Here is a 20,441-nt window from a genome sequence, read left to right as displayed (position 1 = left end):
TCAGAGTACAGACTTTAATCTCTTTAGTTAGGTTTATTCCTAGGTATTTCATTATTTTTCATGTAATGGAAAATTGGATAGTTTCCCTAATTTATCTTTCTCATCTTTCATTGTTGGTCTATAGACTTTAAAATTGATTTCTGTATATTAATTTTGTATGCTGCAACTTTATGTCATTCATTGTTGAGTTCTAACATTTTCTAATGGCCATTTAGGATTTTCTTTGTATAATGTCATCTGCAAACAGTGATAGTTTTATTTCCTCCTTTCCAATCTGGAGTCCCTTTATTTCTTTTTCTTCTCTGATTGATGTGGCTAAGACTTCCAATACTATGGTGAATACAACTGGTGATAGTGGACGTCGTTGTCTTGTTCCTGATCTTGGAATCTGTTCAGCTTTTCCCCACTGAGAATGACATTAGCTGTGGGTTTGTCATATATGGGCTGTATCATGTTGAAGTAGTTTCCCGCTATGTTCATTTTCTGGATTTTCTTTTATTTTTTAGGACTTCACTCATGGCATATGGAAGTCCCCAGACTAGGGGTCAAATTGGAGCTGTAGCCATGGACCTACACCACAGCCACAGCAATGTGGTGTCAACCCATTCAGCAAAGCCAGGGATTAAACCTGCATCCTTGTGGATACTAGTCAGATTTATTACTGCTAAACCAGGAAGGAAATGGAGGTTATTTGTTTTTTATCATAAGTGTGTGTTGGATTTTGTCAAAAGATTTTTCTATGTCTATTGATATGATCATATGGTTTTTATTCTTCAATTTATGGATGTGCTGTATCACACTGATTGATTTGCAGATATTATAGGATCCTTGAATTGCTGGGGTAAATCCCACTTGATCATGTTGTATTATCCTTCTAAGTATTAATGGATTAACTTTGATATATTTTGTAGAGCATTTTTTCCATCTATGTTCATCAGTGATATTGGACTATAATTTTCTTTTTTGTGGTACCTGTCTGGATGATATATCCATTGATGTAAGTGAGGTGTTCAAGTTCCCCACTATTATTGTGTTATCATCAGTTTCTCTTTTTATGGCTGTGAGATATTGGCATATATATTCAGGTTCTCCTATATTGGGGACATATATATTTACAATTGTTATATCTTCTTGGATTGATCCTTTGATCATTATGCAATGTCTCTTGTAACCATCTTTATTTTAAGACATTTGGTCTGATATGAGTGTTGCTACTCTAGCTTTATTTTTATTTCCATGTGCATAGAATATCTTCTTCCATCCTCTCACTTTCAGTTTGTTTGTGTCCATAGAACTGAAATGGTTCTCTTGTAGACAACATATATAGGGGTCTTGTTTTATTTTATCCACTCAGCAAGTCTATATCTTGGTTGAAGCAGTTAGTCCATTTACAGTTAAAGTAATTATTAATGTGGATGTTCTAATGGCCATGTTGTTCATTGTTTTAGATTTATTTTGTTGATCTTTTTTTACTTCTGTTCTTCTGTTGTTCTATTCTCTTATGGTTTGATGACTATCTTCAGTGTTGTGTTTGGGTTGATTTTTCTTACATGTGTGTGTATGTCTTAATAGATTTTTGATTTGCAATTACCATGAGGTTTTGATATAGGAATCTCCATATATACATATATGTATGATTGTTTTAAGATGATGGTCTCTTATTAGCAAATGCATTTCAAATATCCAGCATTTGTATCCTGCTCTTCTCATTATTGCTTGTTTTGTTATATATTGTGTGTAGGTGATTTCCTAACTTTATATTTGGCTTTACCAGTAAGTTTCTGATTAGTAATTTTCCTCTTTCTAGTTGTAACCTTTTCTTTTCCACCTAGAGAAGTTCCTTTAGTATTAATGTAAAGTTAATTTAGTGGTACTGAATTCTCTTAGTGTTTGCTGGTCTGTAAAATCTTTGGTTTCTCTTAAAGAATCAATTAGAGCCTTGCTGCATAGAGTATTCTTGGTTGCAGGTTTTTTTCCTTTTATCACTTTATTTTATTTTTTCAATGTTTTGTAACTCCTTATCATCCTTAATGATTTAGTGTTGATGGTTTTTCAACTGTTAATTGTAATGTTGACATTTTTTTGAAGGGAGGTGAGCTTGAGTCCTTCTACCCTGCCATTCTCTGAAGTCACTTTTTAATGTAATTATCTGAAATAAACTCTAAAAACAGAGTAATTATGAATGCTATATTTAAATATCATAACAAATTCCTAGTATGAGATGGAGTAGATTATTATAATTGATTTCAGTTCTGCTAACTTTTGTTTTGTAATAGTTAGCCATTTCTGCATTAGACCTCATCCAAACAGTAAATTATAATGACTACTATCATATAAGACTGTGTAGAGAGGAGTTATTCTGATCTGTGCTGGGCTCTTCATTAGTCTATATTCACTTGTAATTCTCTATTTGCACAGCAAAATCAAACTTCATTCTTAGTCCACTCCGTCACCCTCTCACATTTTCTCTCTCTTGCATTATTACAGTTAGAAATGATTACACTCTAATAAGAATAGTAAAATGCACCTGACGTTTACTTCTCCAAGAAAGCACTCCCTAACACTCCATACTTTGTGAGCATTCTTCACTCTTCACTCTAGAATAAAGCACACAGTACAGTAACAACAAGGACCACTGAGGGCAGTCCAGGGACCATCTGATGCCACCTTTGATGTTTTTGAAAATTTTCCCTAAGTAAAGAATTAGGAAGACTTGCATCCTTATCCATGGCCTTATTTTCCACTCCTAGATTATAAGAACCCTTTCTACTCTCTCTCAAGGGAGGGCACAGTCTTGAGGGCATTTATCTGTTGTGGCTTCCTTTGCCTGGCAAAGCAATAAATCCACTCTTTTCTACTTCACCCCCAAAGTCTTTCTTCATGTTTCTATTCATCACTGGTGCAGACGCCTAGGAATAGAGAATAAACAGAAAAAACTTCCATTCTATCCAGAAGAGTGTTTCCAAGGGAAATCATGTGCTTAGAGGTGGGAATAATAAGAGGAAAAGAGACCTAATGAGCAGGCATAGGAAGCTGTAAATATCTCCTCTGCTGCAGTCCCTCAGCCCCTGCAATTCATGCCTGGACACAATATGGTCCTTGCTCTTGGAGTCCTAAGTCTGGATCAATTCTTGAGCTCCTCCTGTTGTCTTGTTTTGAGATAAAGTTTCACCTGCATCATCAATCATTCAAGGAGGAATTTTCACTTCCACAAGAAAAGCTTTCTCTCAGATTTCCCAAGCAGGTAAGTCTGAGGGCTCCACAGACACTTCAGGAGAGGATCAGAGAAGAAGGAAGCCAAGAATTTCTACCTGAAGTCACAGGAGAAGCAACACTATAATAGCCCAGATACCAGAGATCACTGTAGTTGTTGCTTTCCCCATCACATATTTACTTATGATGTTGAAAAAAAGAACATGCAAATGGAAATATATGTGTCAATGTTGACAATTATATGATATTAGTGAAAGCTTAATTAAAAGAAGAAATGGGGAGTTCCCGTCGTGGCACAGTGGTTAATGAATCCGACTAGCAACCATGAGGTTGCGGGTTCGATCCCTGGCCTTGCTCAGTGGGTTAAGGATCTGGCGTTGCCATGAGCTGTGGTGTAGGTTGCAGACAGTGCTCAGATCCTGCGTTGCTGTGGCTGTGGTGTAGGCTGGTGGCTACAGCTCTGATTCGTCCCCTATCCTGGGAACCTCCATATGCCGTGAGAGTGGACCAAGAAATGGCAAAAAGACAAAAAAAAAAAAAAAAAAAAAGAAAGAAAGAAATGGGAGGCATAAACAGCTTCCATTTAAAGTTGAACATTAGTCCAAGGATCTTATTATTTAACAGGAGTAAGTCAATAGGGGTTACCATTACCTATGGAGTGGTATATAGTGAATAGAAGGCATTTCTCTTTATTTTGGGGTGAGTCCTATTAGTCTATGTTTCCACATGCATGAGAAAGATCTAGACCAAAGATTCTTTGCAAATACATCCTTGCAAGTGCTGTGTATGAAACACAAGTTATTATCTCTTCTCTCACACTCTTAAAAAAAATGTAGTTACATAGGTGAAAATGTATATAGTAATTAGGTTTACTTTGCCCTTAATTTCTTTACCTGTCATACTAAATATATTTGTGGATTGTTAGCCATTCAGTGTCTCTCCATTGAAAAATGTCTCTATAACTTTTTGTTTTATATAGAAGTGACACATTATTGCTATTTCCTTTTAAAATTGAATTTTTTGAAAGAATGAATTGTCTTTTTATAAAAACAGAAAATTTGTCTTTAAGTTCATATGCATGGGGGACTGTATAAATTTGATTGTCAAATCTATCAGTCAGTCACCCAGTATTCCTCTTAAAGGAGAATCCTAAGTATAATTGACATATAAAAATATGTATTAAAGGTGTACAGCATAATGATTCAACATTTGTTTAATATTGCCAAATCATCACCATCTGTAGTTACAATTTATTTATTTTAATGAATACTTTAGGATCTACTGTCTTTTAGCATATTTCAAATACATTATAAAGTATTACAAACTATAGTCATCACGCCATATATTACTTCCCATTCATTGCTTTTTTATTGCTTTTGTCTTACTGAAATAATTTAGTTATCACTTTCATTTTCTTACTATGTCAATCTTTACTGTAAACAAATGGAAAATTTAAGTTTTGACAATTTTAGCGGTAATATATAATACTTTATGCATGTCTATTTCTAGTTTCACACCTGTTATTCTTTATTGTTTCTTTGGGCCTTCAGATTAAACATATTTTTTAAAAGTTGCACCATCAGTGGCAAGAATTTGGAAAACATTCTCTTTATCTTTTCACTACACATAACCTTTATATTCTATAAGCATATTTGAATCCATCTATCTCTATGTAAGATGAAATTCTAAGTTATATACTGCTTTTTCCCCACATTTTAAATGTCCTTCTATAATATTATTTCATTTCCAAGGCTTTGGCAATTAAATCTTGAACTAGGGACCATGTCTGCATCATTAAAATCTTACTATTCTATGTCTTTTTATCAGTGAGTTGTAGATTTTTAATTTTGTTACCTACTGTTGTTCAGGAAACTACTTAACCTAATTTCACTGTCACCAATATTTTCTGTTCTCTAAATTCTTAGTTTCCTTCAAAACCTCCTTCTAAAATATATACTTTTTCTGTGGTTAAGAGATGCACACTTTTGCATTTGGAGTGGATAAGCAATGAGACCCTGCTGATGGCACAGGGAACTATATCCAGTCGATTGTGATGCAAAGTTAATGTGAGGAAAAAAAAATATGTATGTATGACTGGGTCACTTTGCTGTACAGCAGAAATTGACAGAATGCTGTAAATCAAATATAATGGAAAAAATAAAAATAAAATCATAAAAATATATACATATTGAACACTTTTCCACAAAATCAATGATTACAATCCTGAAAATATCATGAAGGCCCTTTATGTTTTAGTGAATTCTTTTTTCTAAAATTTGTCCCCTTTTGTTTCTTTCTCAAGAATACCCCAGGGGCTTGTTTCCATTCACCTAGTATAATCCTGGTTCATTATTTCAGTGTCTGCCTAACGTTTCATGGTATGGCCGTGATACTCTCACTTGTGGTGGTCTATCATATTATTTCTCAACCATTTCCAAATATATCACTGCTACAAATATATTTGAGGAGAGTTAATTTAAAACTATGCTTCTCCAACAAGGACAATTTTATCTCCCAGGGGACATTGTACAATATACATAGACATATTTTGCTACGAAACTGAGGTGTGGTAGGTGATGGGCAAGGAGGCTGCTAAACATCCTAGAATACAAAGGACAGAGGGCAGAACAGAGAACCATCTGTCCCAGAATATCCAACAGTGCAGAAGTCGAGGTGACCTGAGTAAATGAACATCCATGTTGGTAATATTTATAGCTGTTCTCGGGTTGTTTCCCCAGTGTTTCCAACTTCACATTTCTGCCAGCAAAATTAGAGTGTACCCCTTGTGCCTGGACTACTTTTTTTAACCCCAGTCCACATAGCAGCTCTGTAAATTTCTCCCAGACTGATGGTTGTGAAGGAGATTTATTGTTGTTGTCTTTTAAACTATCACTCACTTTAAGCAAAATTTCACTTATTTGATCAGCATGTTATTTTCTGTTATTACATGCATCTATATATTTTGTACCTCTTTCTCAACAGCTCTGTTTCCAATGATTTTTACAATTTATTGTTCTGTAATTAACTTTTTGTTGGGTACTTGTGACCATAAGTATGTTTTAAACTTTTGAAAGTTGAATATATCTCTCTTCTTACATTTGATTGTATCCCCTTACTTATGATAGTTTTTCTCCTGCAGAATTTACATGTAATTGTTAATATGTTCATCTAAAATTCACTCTTCTCTGGGGTCTTAAGTCCCTATGAACTTTTAAAGATATGTTAGGTAAGGAACCATTTCATTTCCTTACAGATAAATGGCCTTCTATTCCAGCTTTTACTCAACAATCCAGCCTTTTCTAACCAGATTAAAATACATCCTTCCTGTGGTACGTACTTGATAGGGTAGTGTTCATATCTAAGGGTACCAAGTTCCCAGTCAATCACCAGATAAACTAAGTCCTCTTCTAAATCCAAAAAGTTTAAGGTATATTACATGTTATTTTCTCTTAGTCAATGTCATTTCTAAATTAACTGTTAATTAATGTTTTAATTGTTCAATTACTGCTATTGTATATCGCATTTTAGTTAGTAGCTTGTGTTCCATTCAGTTTTGTTAAATGCATTTATATGAAATCGCCTTTTTACTTGGTTTGATAATTTTTGCCATTCCTTTTATTTTATACTTTCTTGTTTTGTTAAGTGTTTTTTTTTTCAATAAATGAACATGTATTTAGATACCTTTGGGAAAATAAGACGTGAAAAATGCAGGTGTAGTCTCTGATGCTTAGGATCTTGCATTAGAGTGGCAAAGTCACAGTTCAGTGAAATAAATGTGTATTTGATATAGTGTCCACAGGCTTAAGTCATTTGAAGAAATGCATAATAAAAGGATGAAATTTCATGTTGGTAAAAGACCAGAAATCATATTAAAGTGTGTCCATTGGATTTATTTAAAAAAGTAAAAACACTTAACCCAAGTATAACAAATAAAGTATGTACTATAAGAAAACAGAAACAGGGCTTTGCTTAATTCACTATGAGACCACAAAAAAATGCAGTTGGTCAAATCATATGTAAAAGGCACAGGACAAACAAATCTTCTGCTGTTTCACATAAAATGCCCAACTTTTGTTATATTTTATGTATTTCTGGTTTTGAATTATTATTTTACTTACTTTACTTATTTTTCTCTTCAGATATTCAATCTGTATAATTTTTCAAGCTATATAGGTAGCACTATTTCTATCTTACAATAAAAAAAAGGTATTCTTCTTTATTTTTTTTTTCTGGGCATCATGGAGATGTAGCTGAAGTTGGAATGTTGCCGAACCAGGGAAAATTTCTTCATCATATTGTCTCAGGGACTTATTAGCTCTTTTTCCTTCGTCCCCCAACCCCAACATCCATATCTCTGTATCTCTCTGATACTTTTTATACTTCTTTAAATACAGGGCAGAAAATGTCATAACAAAAGGAAACCCAAGTTTATTGTTCCCTTGGAAGTTTATGAACTGGAATTTCTGGGTATCATTTATATATTTTTTAGGAGAAATCCAATTTGATCTGAGCAGCTTGAATTGTAACCACTCATGGCCTAAGGAGGGTGTTTCTGGGTGAGAAGGGTGTGGTAGTATCTCAGCCCAGGAGGCCATTGTGTGTGTGTGTGTGTGTGTGCCTTGGGGAGTGAGTGCAGTTCTCAAAGCAGAAGCACCTCAACTCTTGCGTTAAGATGACATAATACAGAGGCCAGAATTCAATCAACACGTGGTACTAAGGTTGGGATCTGCTTTAATTCATAGGATACCTTTACACAAGAATTAATAAAGAATAGGGAAAAGCATGCAAATGAGGGATTCTCTGTGTACTGAAGTTGTAGGTATAGCAGGAAGGCTGCATTGTTCCTCAGCATCCTCTGACACCAGCTCTCATCACTCCTCCTCTCACTTATTCCTCTGCCCCATGGGCTTCCTTGTTTGGATTTCCATATATCAAACCTGCATGTTCCTCAGGCCCTTTTCAGGGGCTCTTCACTCTGCTAGGTACACACTTCTCCTGCTGGCATATTAATTATTTTCTTTCTTTCTTGAAGTCTGTGTTCAAATATAACTTTGTGTGCAGAATTTGTTTCAACTGTCTACAAAAAATAAAGCTTCCTACCTCCTGCTTTTACCAGATTTGTTTTCAAAATGCATGCTTCAGAGTATTTTTCACCCTCTGACATAATATGGAATATTTTTTATTTGAATATCATCTTTTTCCATCCTTGGATTGTGGGAGATTTGTTTTTCAGCACTATTTATTCAGTCAATGTGCTTCAAACATGATTGACACTCAATATATATTTCTTATTTCATGCTGAGAATGGACAAAAATTCCTAGTCAGAGATTAAGTGGGGATATCCTCAAGGAGAAGTTATCTCTATGTAAATTTTTTTGTGTGTGTGACTTTTTTGCTATTTCTTGGGCTGCTGCCATGGCATATGGAGGTTCCCAGGCTAGGGGTCGAATCAGAGCTGTAGCTGCCAGCCTATGCCAGAGCCACAGCAACGCAGGATCCGAGCCGCGTCTGCAACCTATACCACAGCTCACAGCAACGCCGGATCGTTAACCCACTGAGCAAGGGCAGGGACCGAACCCGCAACCTCATGGATCCTAGTCGGATTCGTTAACCACTGCGCCACGATGAGAACTCCATAAAATATAAACATCATTTTCTTGCCAGTAAAATAGAAACTGAAGTATTTCAGCTATATGAGTTATGTCAGTTTAGGTGAAAACTCGTTATGTTATTTTCCTTTTTTCCCAATAGTCACATCCATCACATGGAACCAGGGAACAATACACACATTTCAAAATTTCTTCTAGAAGGACTTTCAGAGGATCCAAAATTGCAGCCCCTCATATTTTCACTTTTCCTCTTCATGTACCTGATCACTGTGTTTGGAAACCTGCTCACCATCCTGGCTGTCAGCTCTGACTCCCACCTCCACACACCCATGTACTTTTTTCTCTCCAACCTGTCCTTTGTAGACATCTGTTTCACCTCTACCACCATCCCAAAGATGCTATGGAACATTCAGACACAGAGCAAAGTCATAACCTATGAAGGCTGCATCACCCAGATGTATTTTTACCTTCTCTTTGGAGACTTAGATGACGTGCTCCTGAGTGTGATGGCATATGACAGGTTTGTGGCCATCTGCCACCCCCTGCACTACATGAGCATAATGAACCCTGGACTCTGTAGACTGTTGGTTCTGATATCCTGGATAATGATGGCCATGTATTCCTTGTTACACACCTTAATGGTGTTGCGATTGTCCTTCTGTCCAGATTTGAAAATACCCCACTTTTTCTGTGAACTCAATCAGATGGTACAACTTGCCAGTTCTGACACATTTCTTAATAACCTGGTGATGTATTTTGCAGCTCTCCTCATGAGCGTTGGTCCTTTTTCTGGTATCCTTTACTCTTACTTGAAAATATTTGCTTGCATTCATAGAATCTCATCAGTTCAGGGGAAGTATAAAGCATTTTCTACTTGTGTGTCTCACCTTTCAGTTGTCTTCTTATTTTACTGCACAGGATTAGGAGTGTACATTAGCTCTGCTGCTACTCACAGCTCACACTCAAGTGCAATAGCCTCGGTGATGTACACTGTAGTCTTGCCCTTGCTGAACCCATTCATCTATAGTCTGAAGAATAAAGACATAAAGAATGCATTGAAGAGTTTATATTTGGTACCAGGTATAAAATGGACAATTATCCTGGGTGTGATGAAATGCCCTTGAATGCATGACTCAAGTTCTCTGAACCAGAAATAGGAATTCTTTGATCATTGTTTAATAAAATTTTATCCTTCCATTTATATTCTGGGATTTCCATTTTTGGGGATCAGCTTCTGTATATAATTTGAGACCCCTTTATTAAGCTTTTCCTCCCTCCAATATATAGGCAGTTTTTATCTTCCTACTTCAAAATGTTCCTACCTTTAGATTAGAAATGTTTGAATTCCATTTCTTAGTTGGGGTATTCTAAAATTATTGAAAATAAATCTTCTCTTATGATATATGGCATTCCAAGTAACTCTTCTCTTACTCTCTAAAAGAATTGTCATAAGATACATTACTCCATAAAAAAATACACTTGATACTAATGCAATTTATCATATTTTTGATAAGTTTGAATGAAGCTGAGCATATAGAGAAAGGATACTAAAGTTATATGAGGATTTTTGTCTAATCAAAATGTTGCCCATAATCCTTGTCTTGTTGAAGTGGCAACATCTATATCATCTATATATAAATATATATATATATGTAAATGTGTATATATGTCCTCATCTAAAAGGATGGATGATGAAAGAGATTGAATGCCTGTGCATTCCTGTGATTTTTTTTGTTCCTTTACCTAAACAAGATGATGGGTGTTAACTAAACTTATTGCTATAATCATTTCACAAAAATGTTGTCATTATGCCATCTGTATACATTAAGCTTATACAGTGTTGTATGTCAAACACATATTTTTTAAAAAGTATGAACAAAGCCTATGCTCTGTTTGTAGCCTTTTACATCCTCTTTTCTAACAAACATTAACTCCATCAAAAAAGTCCCACTAACTCTGTATTTACAATATATCCATAGTTTGTCAATTATATCTTGATACAAGTGAAAAAAAAGAGCTCTGAAAAGAGTCTTTGTTATAGCAGCTATAAAGTAACAAACTTTAGCAGCCATAAAGGGCTTGAAAAGTTCCCTTTTTTTCAGGATGCAAAATATTGGAGCCAGAATTTGATAGTATTTGATCAGATTGTGAAAGCAGAACTTTCTTCTTATCTTTATTTCCTGAAATTTTCATTTATTTGATTCAACTGGTCCTACCTCTGAAGTAAGCCACATTTAAAAGTTTACTTTTCAGTCTGGTTTATGGACAGTTTTCCCCTATGTCCATTTCCTACTTTCTCAATGTTTTCCCCAAGCCTCATTCAAAATATTTATAATTCACATTTATTTCATGGGTCATGTGGATTTCTTTGGAATAATTTCTTCTGCAATGACATATATCAAATAAAGTTTCTCTTATTCACTTGAAAGAATTGTCATGAAATCTTATACTATTGGAAAATAAATATATTTTATTGGTAAGGCAATTGATGAAATTTTAAATAGTGGGAACTGAGACTACTGTGTTTCAGTTTTATGAATACCCTTCCTTTACATATCACTATCTTAACTGATCTTTTTGAAAATGGAGTCTTCCAAATTATAGCTTATTTTACAGATACTTATTAGGTTCAGTTCTTCTCATTGAAATTATTGTCTCTTATTTGGCTCCACTGGTAGTGCCTATGATAGTCACTGACAAAGGATAATTAACTTCAGGTTACTACATGGAATCTACACAGAAACACAAATTTGAATCCATTCACTTTATATGGCATTTGAGTCTGGGAAAATCTTAAAGATGATGGAAATTTTAAACTACAGTTTGTGTTACTAAGAACAATATTTCATTCTCAAGATCTATACCTATTCACTGAACAGACTTTAGTGTCCACGTGAATGTGTCCTTTTTTCATGATGTTGAAGGATTGGTAGGTGTGTTTTTGATGATAAATTATGTGTAAGCTCCCATGAAGTGAGTGAAAAACTTTTCTTTCAAAAGTGTATGCATAGAAGATTCTTGGTGGAGAACACTAAACCTATGTACACCTGACTCTGAGTACTACAGCCTTGCTACCCAAACTGTGATACCCAGACTAAGACCTTTAGCACAAAATCCATGAGGGGGCTTGTTAGAAATGCAGTCCCTGGTCGCACTAGAGACCTGATTATTCAGAATTTTCATTTAAATCAGAGACCTTGGTTATTGGAATGCACAAGGAGTTTATAGGTATTCTGGTCTAGAATAGGTTTTCTCACCATCATATTCTTGACTTTGGGAGCAGGATAAATGTTTGTAGTGGGTACAGTTCTGTGATATATAGGAGATTAGTAGCATCACTTCATGTATCACCAAATATTCCCAGGGGCAAAATCATCTCCAGTAGAGAATTACTGCCCTGGAGTTTAAGCACAGCCTTGACATTCCAATCAAGACTCCATCCCTTATGTTGCTTATACCTTCCAGCAGAACATTAAATCCCTGTGACTCCCATTTCTCCAATGGAGAATAGAGTTCATAAAATACTACCCCTAGAACACACCATCAAAAAAATGAAATTTGACAGTCTCTATAGTATGCTAGCTAGTGGTACATAATAATATCTGTGTCTTTTAAAGTTATGAAATTGTACAATGAGAGATGTAGTGAGAGCTCTCAACTTCTGATATAAGTGAGAAATTCCTTACTGGCTTGGAAAAACTACCATGAAACCAAGGTGTATAATACCAAAGATTTTATATTAACAGGGAAATCTTATCCTTTCCTTTGAAAAGGTGAATAGAACTTTTTAAAATTTGGATAATTTAAAACTTTTTAAAATTACAATATAGTTGATTTATAATTTTTCTTCAATTTCTGTTGTACAAAAAGTGACCCATCACTTACATGTGGAATCTAAAGAAAGGACACAATGAACCTGTTTGCAGATACTGACTCACAGACAGTGGGTGGAAGAAAACAGGGCCCTAAGCCTCAAGCTTGAAATGCCTAGCTAGAGGAAGGAAAGAGAATAGATTGTAGAGCTCATGGAAAACCATGACCTCCTTTTGGAATGCCAAGAAGGTTATGCTAGGGAAGAACTTTAGATAGTTAAGGTTTATGGTCCCTGTGAGGGGAACAAACAGGCCTGTTGTAAAGGTTAATATATGCCTTCCTGAGATAAGACCTGGTGATTGTTAGAACAGACTCTGTTAATCATAATCCCCCCAGTTTATGTGGTCCCTGCAAATTTTATCTGTAGTCTCTGCACCCATGCTTTTTGTTCTCAATCCTAATAAAATAAAGACCCTGAGTTTGCTCAGGGTTCTTGCTTGTCACAGCATTAGCCTCCCTGTGTCTTCTTCAAGCTGATCTCCAGGCACAGCCTAAGTTCTGATTGTCGCATATGACAACAATTGATTTCAAAAAACTTATGGTTTCCAAATGAGACAGGTTGGGAAGTGGGAGATGGGCCGGGGGGTTTGGGATGGAAATGCTATAAAATTTGGATTGTGATGATCATTGTACAACTATAAATGTGATAAAATTCATTGAGTAATTTTAAAAAGTTATCCAGTCACTTTGGATCTCTTTGTACAACAACAAGGGTAATAATATTTTCTAAATTTTTGATAGAATTCACCTGTGTAGCCATCAGGTTCTGGACTTTTGTTTTTTGGAAGATTTTTAATTGCATTGTCAATTTCAGTTCTTGTGATTGGTCTATTCATATCTTCAGTTTCTTCCTGATTCAGTCTTGGTGGGTTGTACCTTTGTAAAAATCTGTCTAGTTCTTCTGGGTTGTCCATTTTATTGGTATATAATTGCTATAGTAGTCTCATGATTCTTTGTATTTCTGTGGGGTCAATTGCAATTTCTCCTTTTCATTCCTATTTTTTTTGAGCTCTCTCCCTTTTTTTACTTGATGAGTCAGACTAAAGGTTTGTCAATTTGATGATCTTTACAAAGAATGCATTTTTGGTTTCATTTATCTTCCCTATTGTTCTTTGTCTCTATTTCATTTATTTCTGTTATGATCTATGATTTCATTCCTTCAACTAAATTTGGTCTTTGCCTGTTCTTCCTTCTCTAGTTGCTTTGGAGAAGTTAGTTGTATATTTGAGATTTTTCTTCTTTCCTGAGATAAGTTTGTATTGTTATAAACTTCCATCTCAAAACTGCTTTTGCAGTGTCCCATAGGTTTTGGATTGCTGTATCTTAGCTGTCATTTGTATCTAAGTAACTTTTGATTCCTTCTTTGATTTCTTCAATGATCCATGGGTTGTTCAGTAGCATACTTATTAGCTTCCAGTAGTTTGTTGGGGGGGGTTGCTTTTTTTTTTCTTTTAGTTAATTTCTAACCTCATAGCATTGTGGTCAGAGAAAATGCTTGAAATAATTTCAACTTTTAAAAATTTACCTAGGCTTGATCTGTGGCCCAAGATGAGATCTATCCTGAAGGATGTTCCATGTGTACTTGGGAAGAATATATATTCTGCTGCTTTGGGATGGAATGTTCTATAAATATCAGTTAACTATCTGGTCTATGGTGTCACTTAATGCCTGTGTTCCCTTGTTGATTTTCTGTCTGAATGGTCTGTCCATTGATGTAAGTGGGCTATTAAATGCCCCCACTATTATTGTGTTGCTGTTGATTTCTCCTTTTATGGCTGTTAGCAGTTGCCTTATATATTGAGGTGCTCCTATGTTAGGTGCATACATAATTACAGTGTTATATCTTCTTCTTGGATGGATATCTTGATCATTTTGTAGTGCCCTTCTTTGTCTCTTGTGACTTTCTTTATTTTAAAGTCTATTTTGTCTGATATGAATATTACCACTCCAGCTTTATTTTGATTTCCATTTACATGTAACACCTTCCTTCCCCTCACCTCAGTCTGTGTGTGTCCTTAGGACTGAAGTGTGTCTCTTGTAAAGAGCATATATGTGGGTCTTGTTTTCATATTCATTAAGCTTCTCTGTGTCTTTTGTTTGGAACATTTAATCCATTTACATTCAGTGTAATTATGGATAAGTATGTGTTTATTGCCATTGTGTTAATTGTTTTGGATAATTATTTGGGGTCTTTTTTTCTTCCCTTATTTTGTTATCTTCTCTTGTTCTTGTCTATCTTTAGGATTGTGTTTGGGTTGCTTTCTCTTTTACTTTTTCTTTTTTCTTTTTAGGTGTATGTCCATTAGAGTTATTTGGTTTGTGATTCCAATTAGATTTGAATATAACCAACAATATATCTACAGAATTGTTTGGGATTGTGGTTCACTTATTTTCAGATGTATTTTCAATGTTCTGCATTTGTCTTCTCCTCTCATGTTTGCTATTTTTGATATATTTGTCAATGGGTTGTTTTCTATCTTAATATTATCTTTGGCTTTACCAGTGAGTTTTTCATTTGAAATTTTCTTGTTGATAATTGTGGCCTTTTCTTTTCTGCCTAGTGAAGTTCTTGGTCATTGCTGTAGAGCTGGTTTGGAAGTGCTGAATTCTTCTTGCTTTTGCTTGTCTGAAAAGCTTTTGATCTCTCCAGTGAATCTGAATGAAAGCCTCAATGGATATTGTATTCTTGGTTCTAGATTCCTCTCCTTCATCACCTTAAATATACCTTGCCACTCCCTTCTAGCTTGCAGATTTTATGCTGAAATATCAGCTGTTATTTTTATGGGCATTCTCCTGTATGTTGTTTGTTGATTTTCACCTTGTGGCTTTTAATATTTGTCTTTGTCTTTAATTGTTGTAGGTTTGATTAGTTTGTGTCTTACTGTGTTTCTCCTTGATTTAACCTGTTTGGGAATTCTCTATGCTTCTTCAACCTGAGGGTGTGCTCCCTTTCCATTTTAGGAAAGTTTTCAGCTATAATCTCTTTGAATATTTTCTCTGGCACTCTCTCTCTCTTTTTTCCTTCTGGCACCCCTGTGATACTAATGTTGGTACATTTAATTTTGTCCCATAGATCTCAGAGACTCTACTCAGTTCTTTTCACAATTTTTTCTTCATTTTATTCAGTGGGAATTATTTCTACCACTTTGTCTTCCACATCACTTATTAATTCTTCTGTCTCTGTTATCCTGTTGTTGATTCCTTCTAGGATGTTTTTCATTTCAGATGTTGTGCTGTCCATTTAGTTTGCTTTTTTTTCCTTCTTCTTTTAACTTTTTGTTAAACATTTCTTGTAATTTCTCTGTTATGTGCCTCCATTTCCACCACCCCCCAATCATCTTTACAATCATCACTTTGAATTATTTTTTAGGTAGAATACCTATCTCTTCTTCATTTAGTTGTTTTTGTGTGTTTTCATCTTGTGCCTTTGTCTGATAGCCATTTCTTTGTCATCCCATAATGTCTAACTGTATATGTTTATTGTGTCCTTGGCAGCAGGTATGTAGTTGCAGCAGCTGTTGCCTAGTCTTGGAGTTTTCAGGGCTGGTAGAGGCTCATGTATTTCCAGAGCTCATGATGGGAGCTGTGGTATTACACTTTCTCTCCTGGAGCCAGGTGGCTGCTAGGAATGGGGCCCAACTCCCAGGATCCTTTGTGCTGTTTTGAAAATAATTTTCTCTACCCCCTTGGTAAATCAAGACTTTATGCCCACTCAGGGGGCCCCATGTGTACTCCTGAACAGCCTGCAGTGTTTCCAAATCCACCTTCTGCCCCCTAGATGAATTGATTCTTTCCACCCACCTAGGAGGTCCCTTCTGACTCCCAGGATCCTTTGCATTCATTCAGGAATAACTTCAGTGTTCCCCTACTCTGCTTCTGGCTGGGGTTGCAGGGCCAGTACTATTCATGAGTTCCCTCTACCTCCCCCAAAGATGTTCTCTGCTTGCTCCACTTTCTCTGTTGCCTTAAATGCAGTGGGCCGCTGTGCAACTGTTGCTAAGCAGCCACTGCTGGAAGGAAGATCCTGTAGATGGAGCATTTGTCTTCTTGCAGCTGGAGAGCACTCTCAAAGGGAAGGCTATAGTGGTGGGTACTGCCCCTTCCCTACAGAACCCCCTAACAATGGCATCTGGTTTCCAGACCTGACTGGGTTTCCTCAGCTTACAGCCTCAAATGTGGTCATTCCAGACTCTAATAGCTTCAGGTTGTCTCTGAACTACCAGTTCTACTTTTTCCTCCCACATAGCCAGGCCCAGGTCTCGTTCTCAGTCTGATATCCAAATCAGGAGTTTTGATTCCTGGCCCCTGGTCACAGAAGGAAAGTGCAAGGCAGTGAGATTGACCATTTGTAGAGGAATGTTTCCATTTCAACTGCTTTATACTGATTACTCTGTTCCTCCCCAGTACTCTAAAGATCCCCCTCTGTCTTGGCTGATTTCTTCACTGGTGTGGGGAACTTCCAAGGGTGCAATGGTTTTTCCCCTTCCAGCTTCCTCCAAGGTGTACCAGTCCCATCCCACTTCATTTCTTTGTTCCTCTCTTTATCTTGTGCTTTATTTTGTCCTACGTAGTTCCATGAAATTTTTTCTGTTCTATCAGAACTGTGGGTTATTTTATCAGCATTAAGAAAATTTTTTATTGGAATAGTTCCGCATAGAAATGGATTTTCAATGTATTTGTGGGAGCAGATACACCTCATGTCCTACTCCTCTGCTGCCATTTTTTCTCACCTGTAAGTAGTAATTTTTAGAGATTTCTGTGGTTGTGTCACCACATTACACATCAAACTTCGATGATCCAGGGGAACTAGTGAAGACAAATCCTCAATATTATACTTTTGAGAAAACTTGAACTCAGGGATGCGATGTGATGAGGTTCTAGGAGGCTTAGAGATTTTGTAGCGGAAGAGTTAAAGGAGAAGAAGCAATAAAAACTGAATTTACATAACTTATAATGCAGTCTCCTAGGAATATAAAATCAGCGGGGAAAAAAAAAAACAACTGTATTTTGTCCAGACTGGTGTCTCCAAGGGAAATCATGTAGTCAGAGTTTTAGAGTAACAAGAGGAAAACAGGCCTAATGAGCAGGCATAGGAAGCTGTAAATATATCCTCAGCCTCTGCAGCTTTTGGTCAGACAAAGCATTGGATTTGCTATTGCAGTCCTAAGTCTGGAAAGGAGTCCAGTGCTTGATATTTTCCTGTTAACTAAAGACAGAGCTCTCATCAGCATCATCAACCATTTAGGGGGGAATCTTGGCTTAAACAGAGAAAGCTATCTCTCAAAGTTCTGAAGCAGGTGAGTCTGAGGTCTCCACAGATACTGCAGGATTTAGATTGGATGATGGAAGCTGTAAACTTTTCCCTGAGGCCACCTGAGAACCAGTGTAGAGTAGCCCAGATGCCAGAGATCACTGTGGTTCTTCACTGGATTTCCTAATAATGCATTTATTTATGATGGTGAAAAAGTGAACACTGAACTTGGAAATGCAAGTGTCAATGTTTACAATTAAGTGGTATTAGGTGAAGCTCAAGTAGAAGAATAAATGGGAGACAGAAACTTCTTCTAGGAAAAGTTGAATGTAAGTCCAAGTATCTTATTATTTAACAAGAATAGGTCAATAGTGTATTACATAGGAAGTGGCATACAGTGAAGGGAGGGTATTTATTTTTATTTTTGGAAGGGACATATTGGACTATGTTTCCATATATATAAGAAAAATCTAGACCAAGGACTCTTTGAAAATCCATCCTTGCAATATCTCTGTATGAAACATACATATCACAGTCTCTTAACTCATAAGAAAAAAAGTAGTTACATATTTGAAAAGTGTAATGATGTTTACTTTGCCATTACTTTACTACCTGTCAGGCTGAATATAATTAAGGATTATTTAGCCATTCTGTGTTTCTTTATTGACAAATGTCTCTTTAACTTTTTGTTTTATGTAGTGGTGTAATAATATTCTTATTCCTTTTTAAAATTGAATTCTTTGAAAGAATGATTTGGTTTTTTACAAAAGCTGAATGTTTGTTATTTAGTGTATGTTTGAGTATGTGTGTGTGTGTGTGTGTGTGTGTGTGTGTGTGTGTGTGTGTGTGTTGTGGAAACTGTATTAGATTTTTCCCCTGTGGCTCAGTGGGTTAAGAATCTGACAAGTATTCATGTGGATGCAGGTTCAATCCCTGGCCTTGCTAAATATGTTAAATAATCCAGCACTGCCATGAACTGAAGTGCAGGTCACCAACGTGGCTAGAACCTGGAGGTCCTGTGGCTGTGGTGTAGGCCAGCAGTTACTGCTCTGATTTGGCCTTTAGCCCAGGAACTTCCCTATGCTGTAGGTTTGGCCTTAAAAAGAAGAAAATAACATAATTTTTATGGTCAAAACTATCAGTCAGCTATATATCATTCCCTTCATTTATTTAAAAAAATAATTTGAGATCTAATTGGCATATAACAATACATGTGTTATAGCATATAGCAAAATGATTCAATAGTTGTTTATATGGCTAAATGATCACCACAATAAACCTGGTTAACATCAGTCATAACAGAGGTTACAATTTATTCCTTGTGATGAGAACTTTTAGGATCTACTGTCTTCCAGCAACTTTCAAATATGTTATAAACTATTATGGACTATAGTATAGTAATCATGTGTTTATATTACAACCATTGCTTTTTTCTGTTTGCTTGGTTTTTTGGTGTTTTTTTTGTTTTGTCTTTTTGCCTTTTCTAGGGCCGCTCCTGTGGCATATGGAGGTTCCCAGGCTAGGGGTTCAATCGGAGTTGTAGCCACCAGCCTATGCCACAGCCACAGCAATGTGGGATCTGAGCCGTGTCTGCGACGTACACCACAGGTCACGGCAATGCTGGATCCTTAACCCACTAATCAAGTGGGATCGTTAACTCACTGAGCAAGGCCAGGAATCAAACCCACAACCTCATAGTTCCTAGTCAGATTCGTTAACCACGGCACCATGATGGGAACTCCACAACCATTGCTTTTTTAATGCTACTTTTCTTACTGAATTTAATTGTCACTTTCATCTTCTTACTATTTCAGTCTTTGCTGAAAACAGATAGAAAAATGAAAATGCTTTAGCATTCTTAGTGATAATTAATAATACTTTATGAATGTTTACCTCTACTTTCACATCTGTTATTCTTTATTGTTTCTTTGGGCCTTCAAATTAAATCTATTTTTAAGAGTGGCATCATCTATGGCCAGAATTTGGAAGATGTTCTTTTTATCTTAGCACTAAACATAACTTTTGTATTCTATATGCATATTTGAATCCATCTATCATGGTGTCAGATGAAATTATAACTTATATACTGCTTCTTCCCCCACACCTTACATATCCTTCTTTTATTTTCTTTCATTTACAAGGTTTTAACAATTCAATTTTGAGTTGGGGCACGTGTTTGTATCATTAAAATTTTACTATTTTATATCTTTTTATAAGTTAGTTTTAGATTCTCAATTTTGTTACCTACGATTATTCAGGAAACACCTTACTTAACTAATTTCACTGTCACCAATATTTTTTGTTCCATAAATTCTTAGTTTCCTTTAAAACCTCCTTCTAAAACATGCACTTACACATATTCACACACGTTTCTATAAATGGATGAATACAATCTTGGTTACATCATAAAAGCCCTTTATGTTTTAGTGAGGTATTTTTTTTACATTTTGTCCCATTTTTCTTCCTCAGGAATACCTCAGGGGCTTGTTTCTGT

General features: G+C 35.9%; 1 protein-coding gene across 1 annotated transcript; it reads left to right on the top strand.

The window, feature by feature from the left end:
* The first annotated feature begins 8,939 nt into the window (after positions 1-8,939).
* Positions 8,940-9,947, top strand: LOC146405452 (olfactory receptor-like protein OLF4). The gene has a single exon (XM_085015259.1). The coding sequence runs from the start codon at positions 8,940-8,942 to the stop codon at positions 9,945-9,947; it is 1,008 nt and encodes a 335-aa protein (XP_084871385.1).
* The last annotated feature ends 10,494 nt before the right edge of the window (positions 9,948-20,441 follow it).

This window comes from Sus scrofa, chromosome 2 (assembly GCF_054392235.1).
Source record: "Sus scrofa isolate SSC_HxYL_T2T_F1_AM1 chromosome 2, Sscrofa_HxYL_maternal_Yorkshire_Landrace_v2.0, whole genome shotgun sequence".
Classification (NCBI taxonomy): Eukaryota; Metazoa; Chordata; class Mammalia; order Artiodactyla; family Suidae; genus Sus; species Sus scrofa.
Note: the sequence above shows the minus strand (reverse complement) of the source record. Positions and strands in the feature narration are given on the sequence as shown.

Coding starts and splice junctions, on each gene's coding strand:
- LOC146405452 (XM_085015259.1), top strand. CDS start 8,940: ATGTTATTTTCCTTTTTTCCCAATAGTCACATCCATCACATGGAACCA.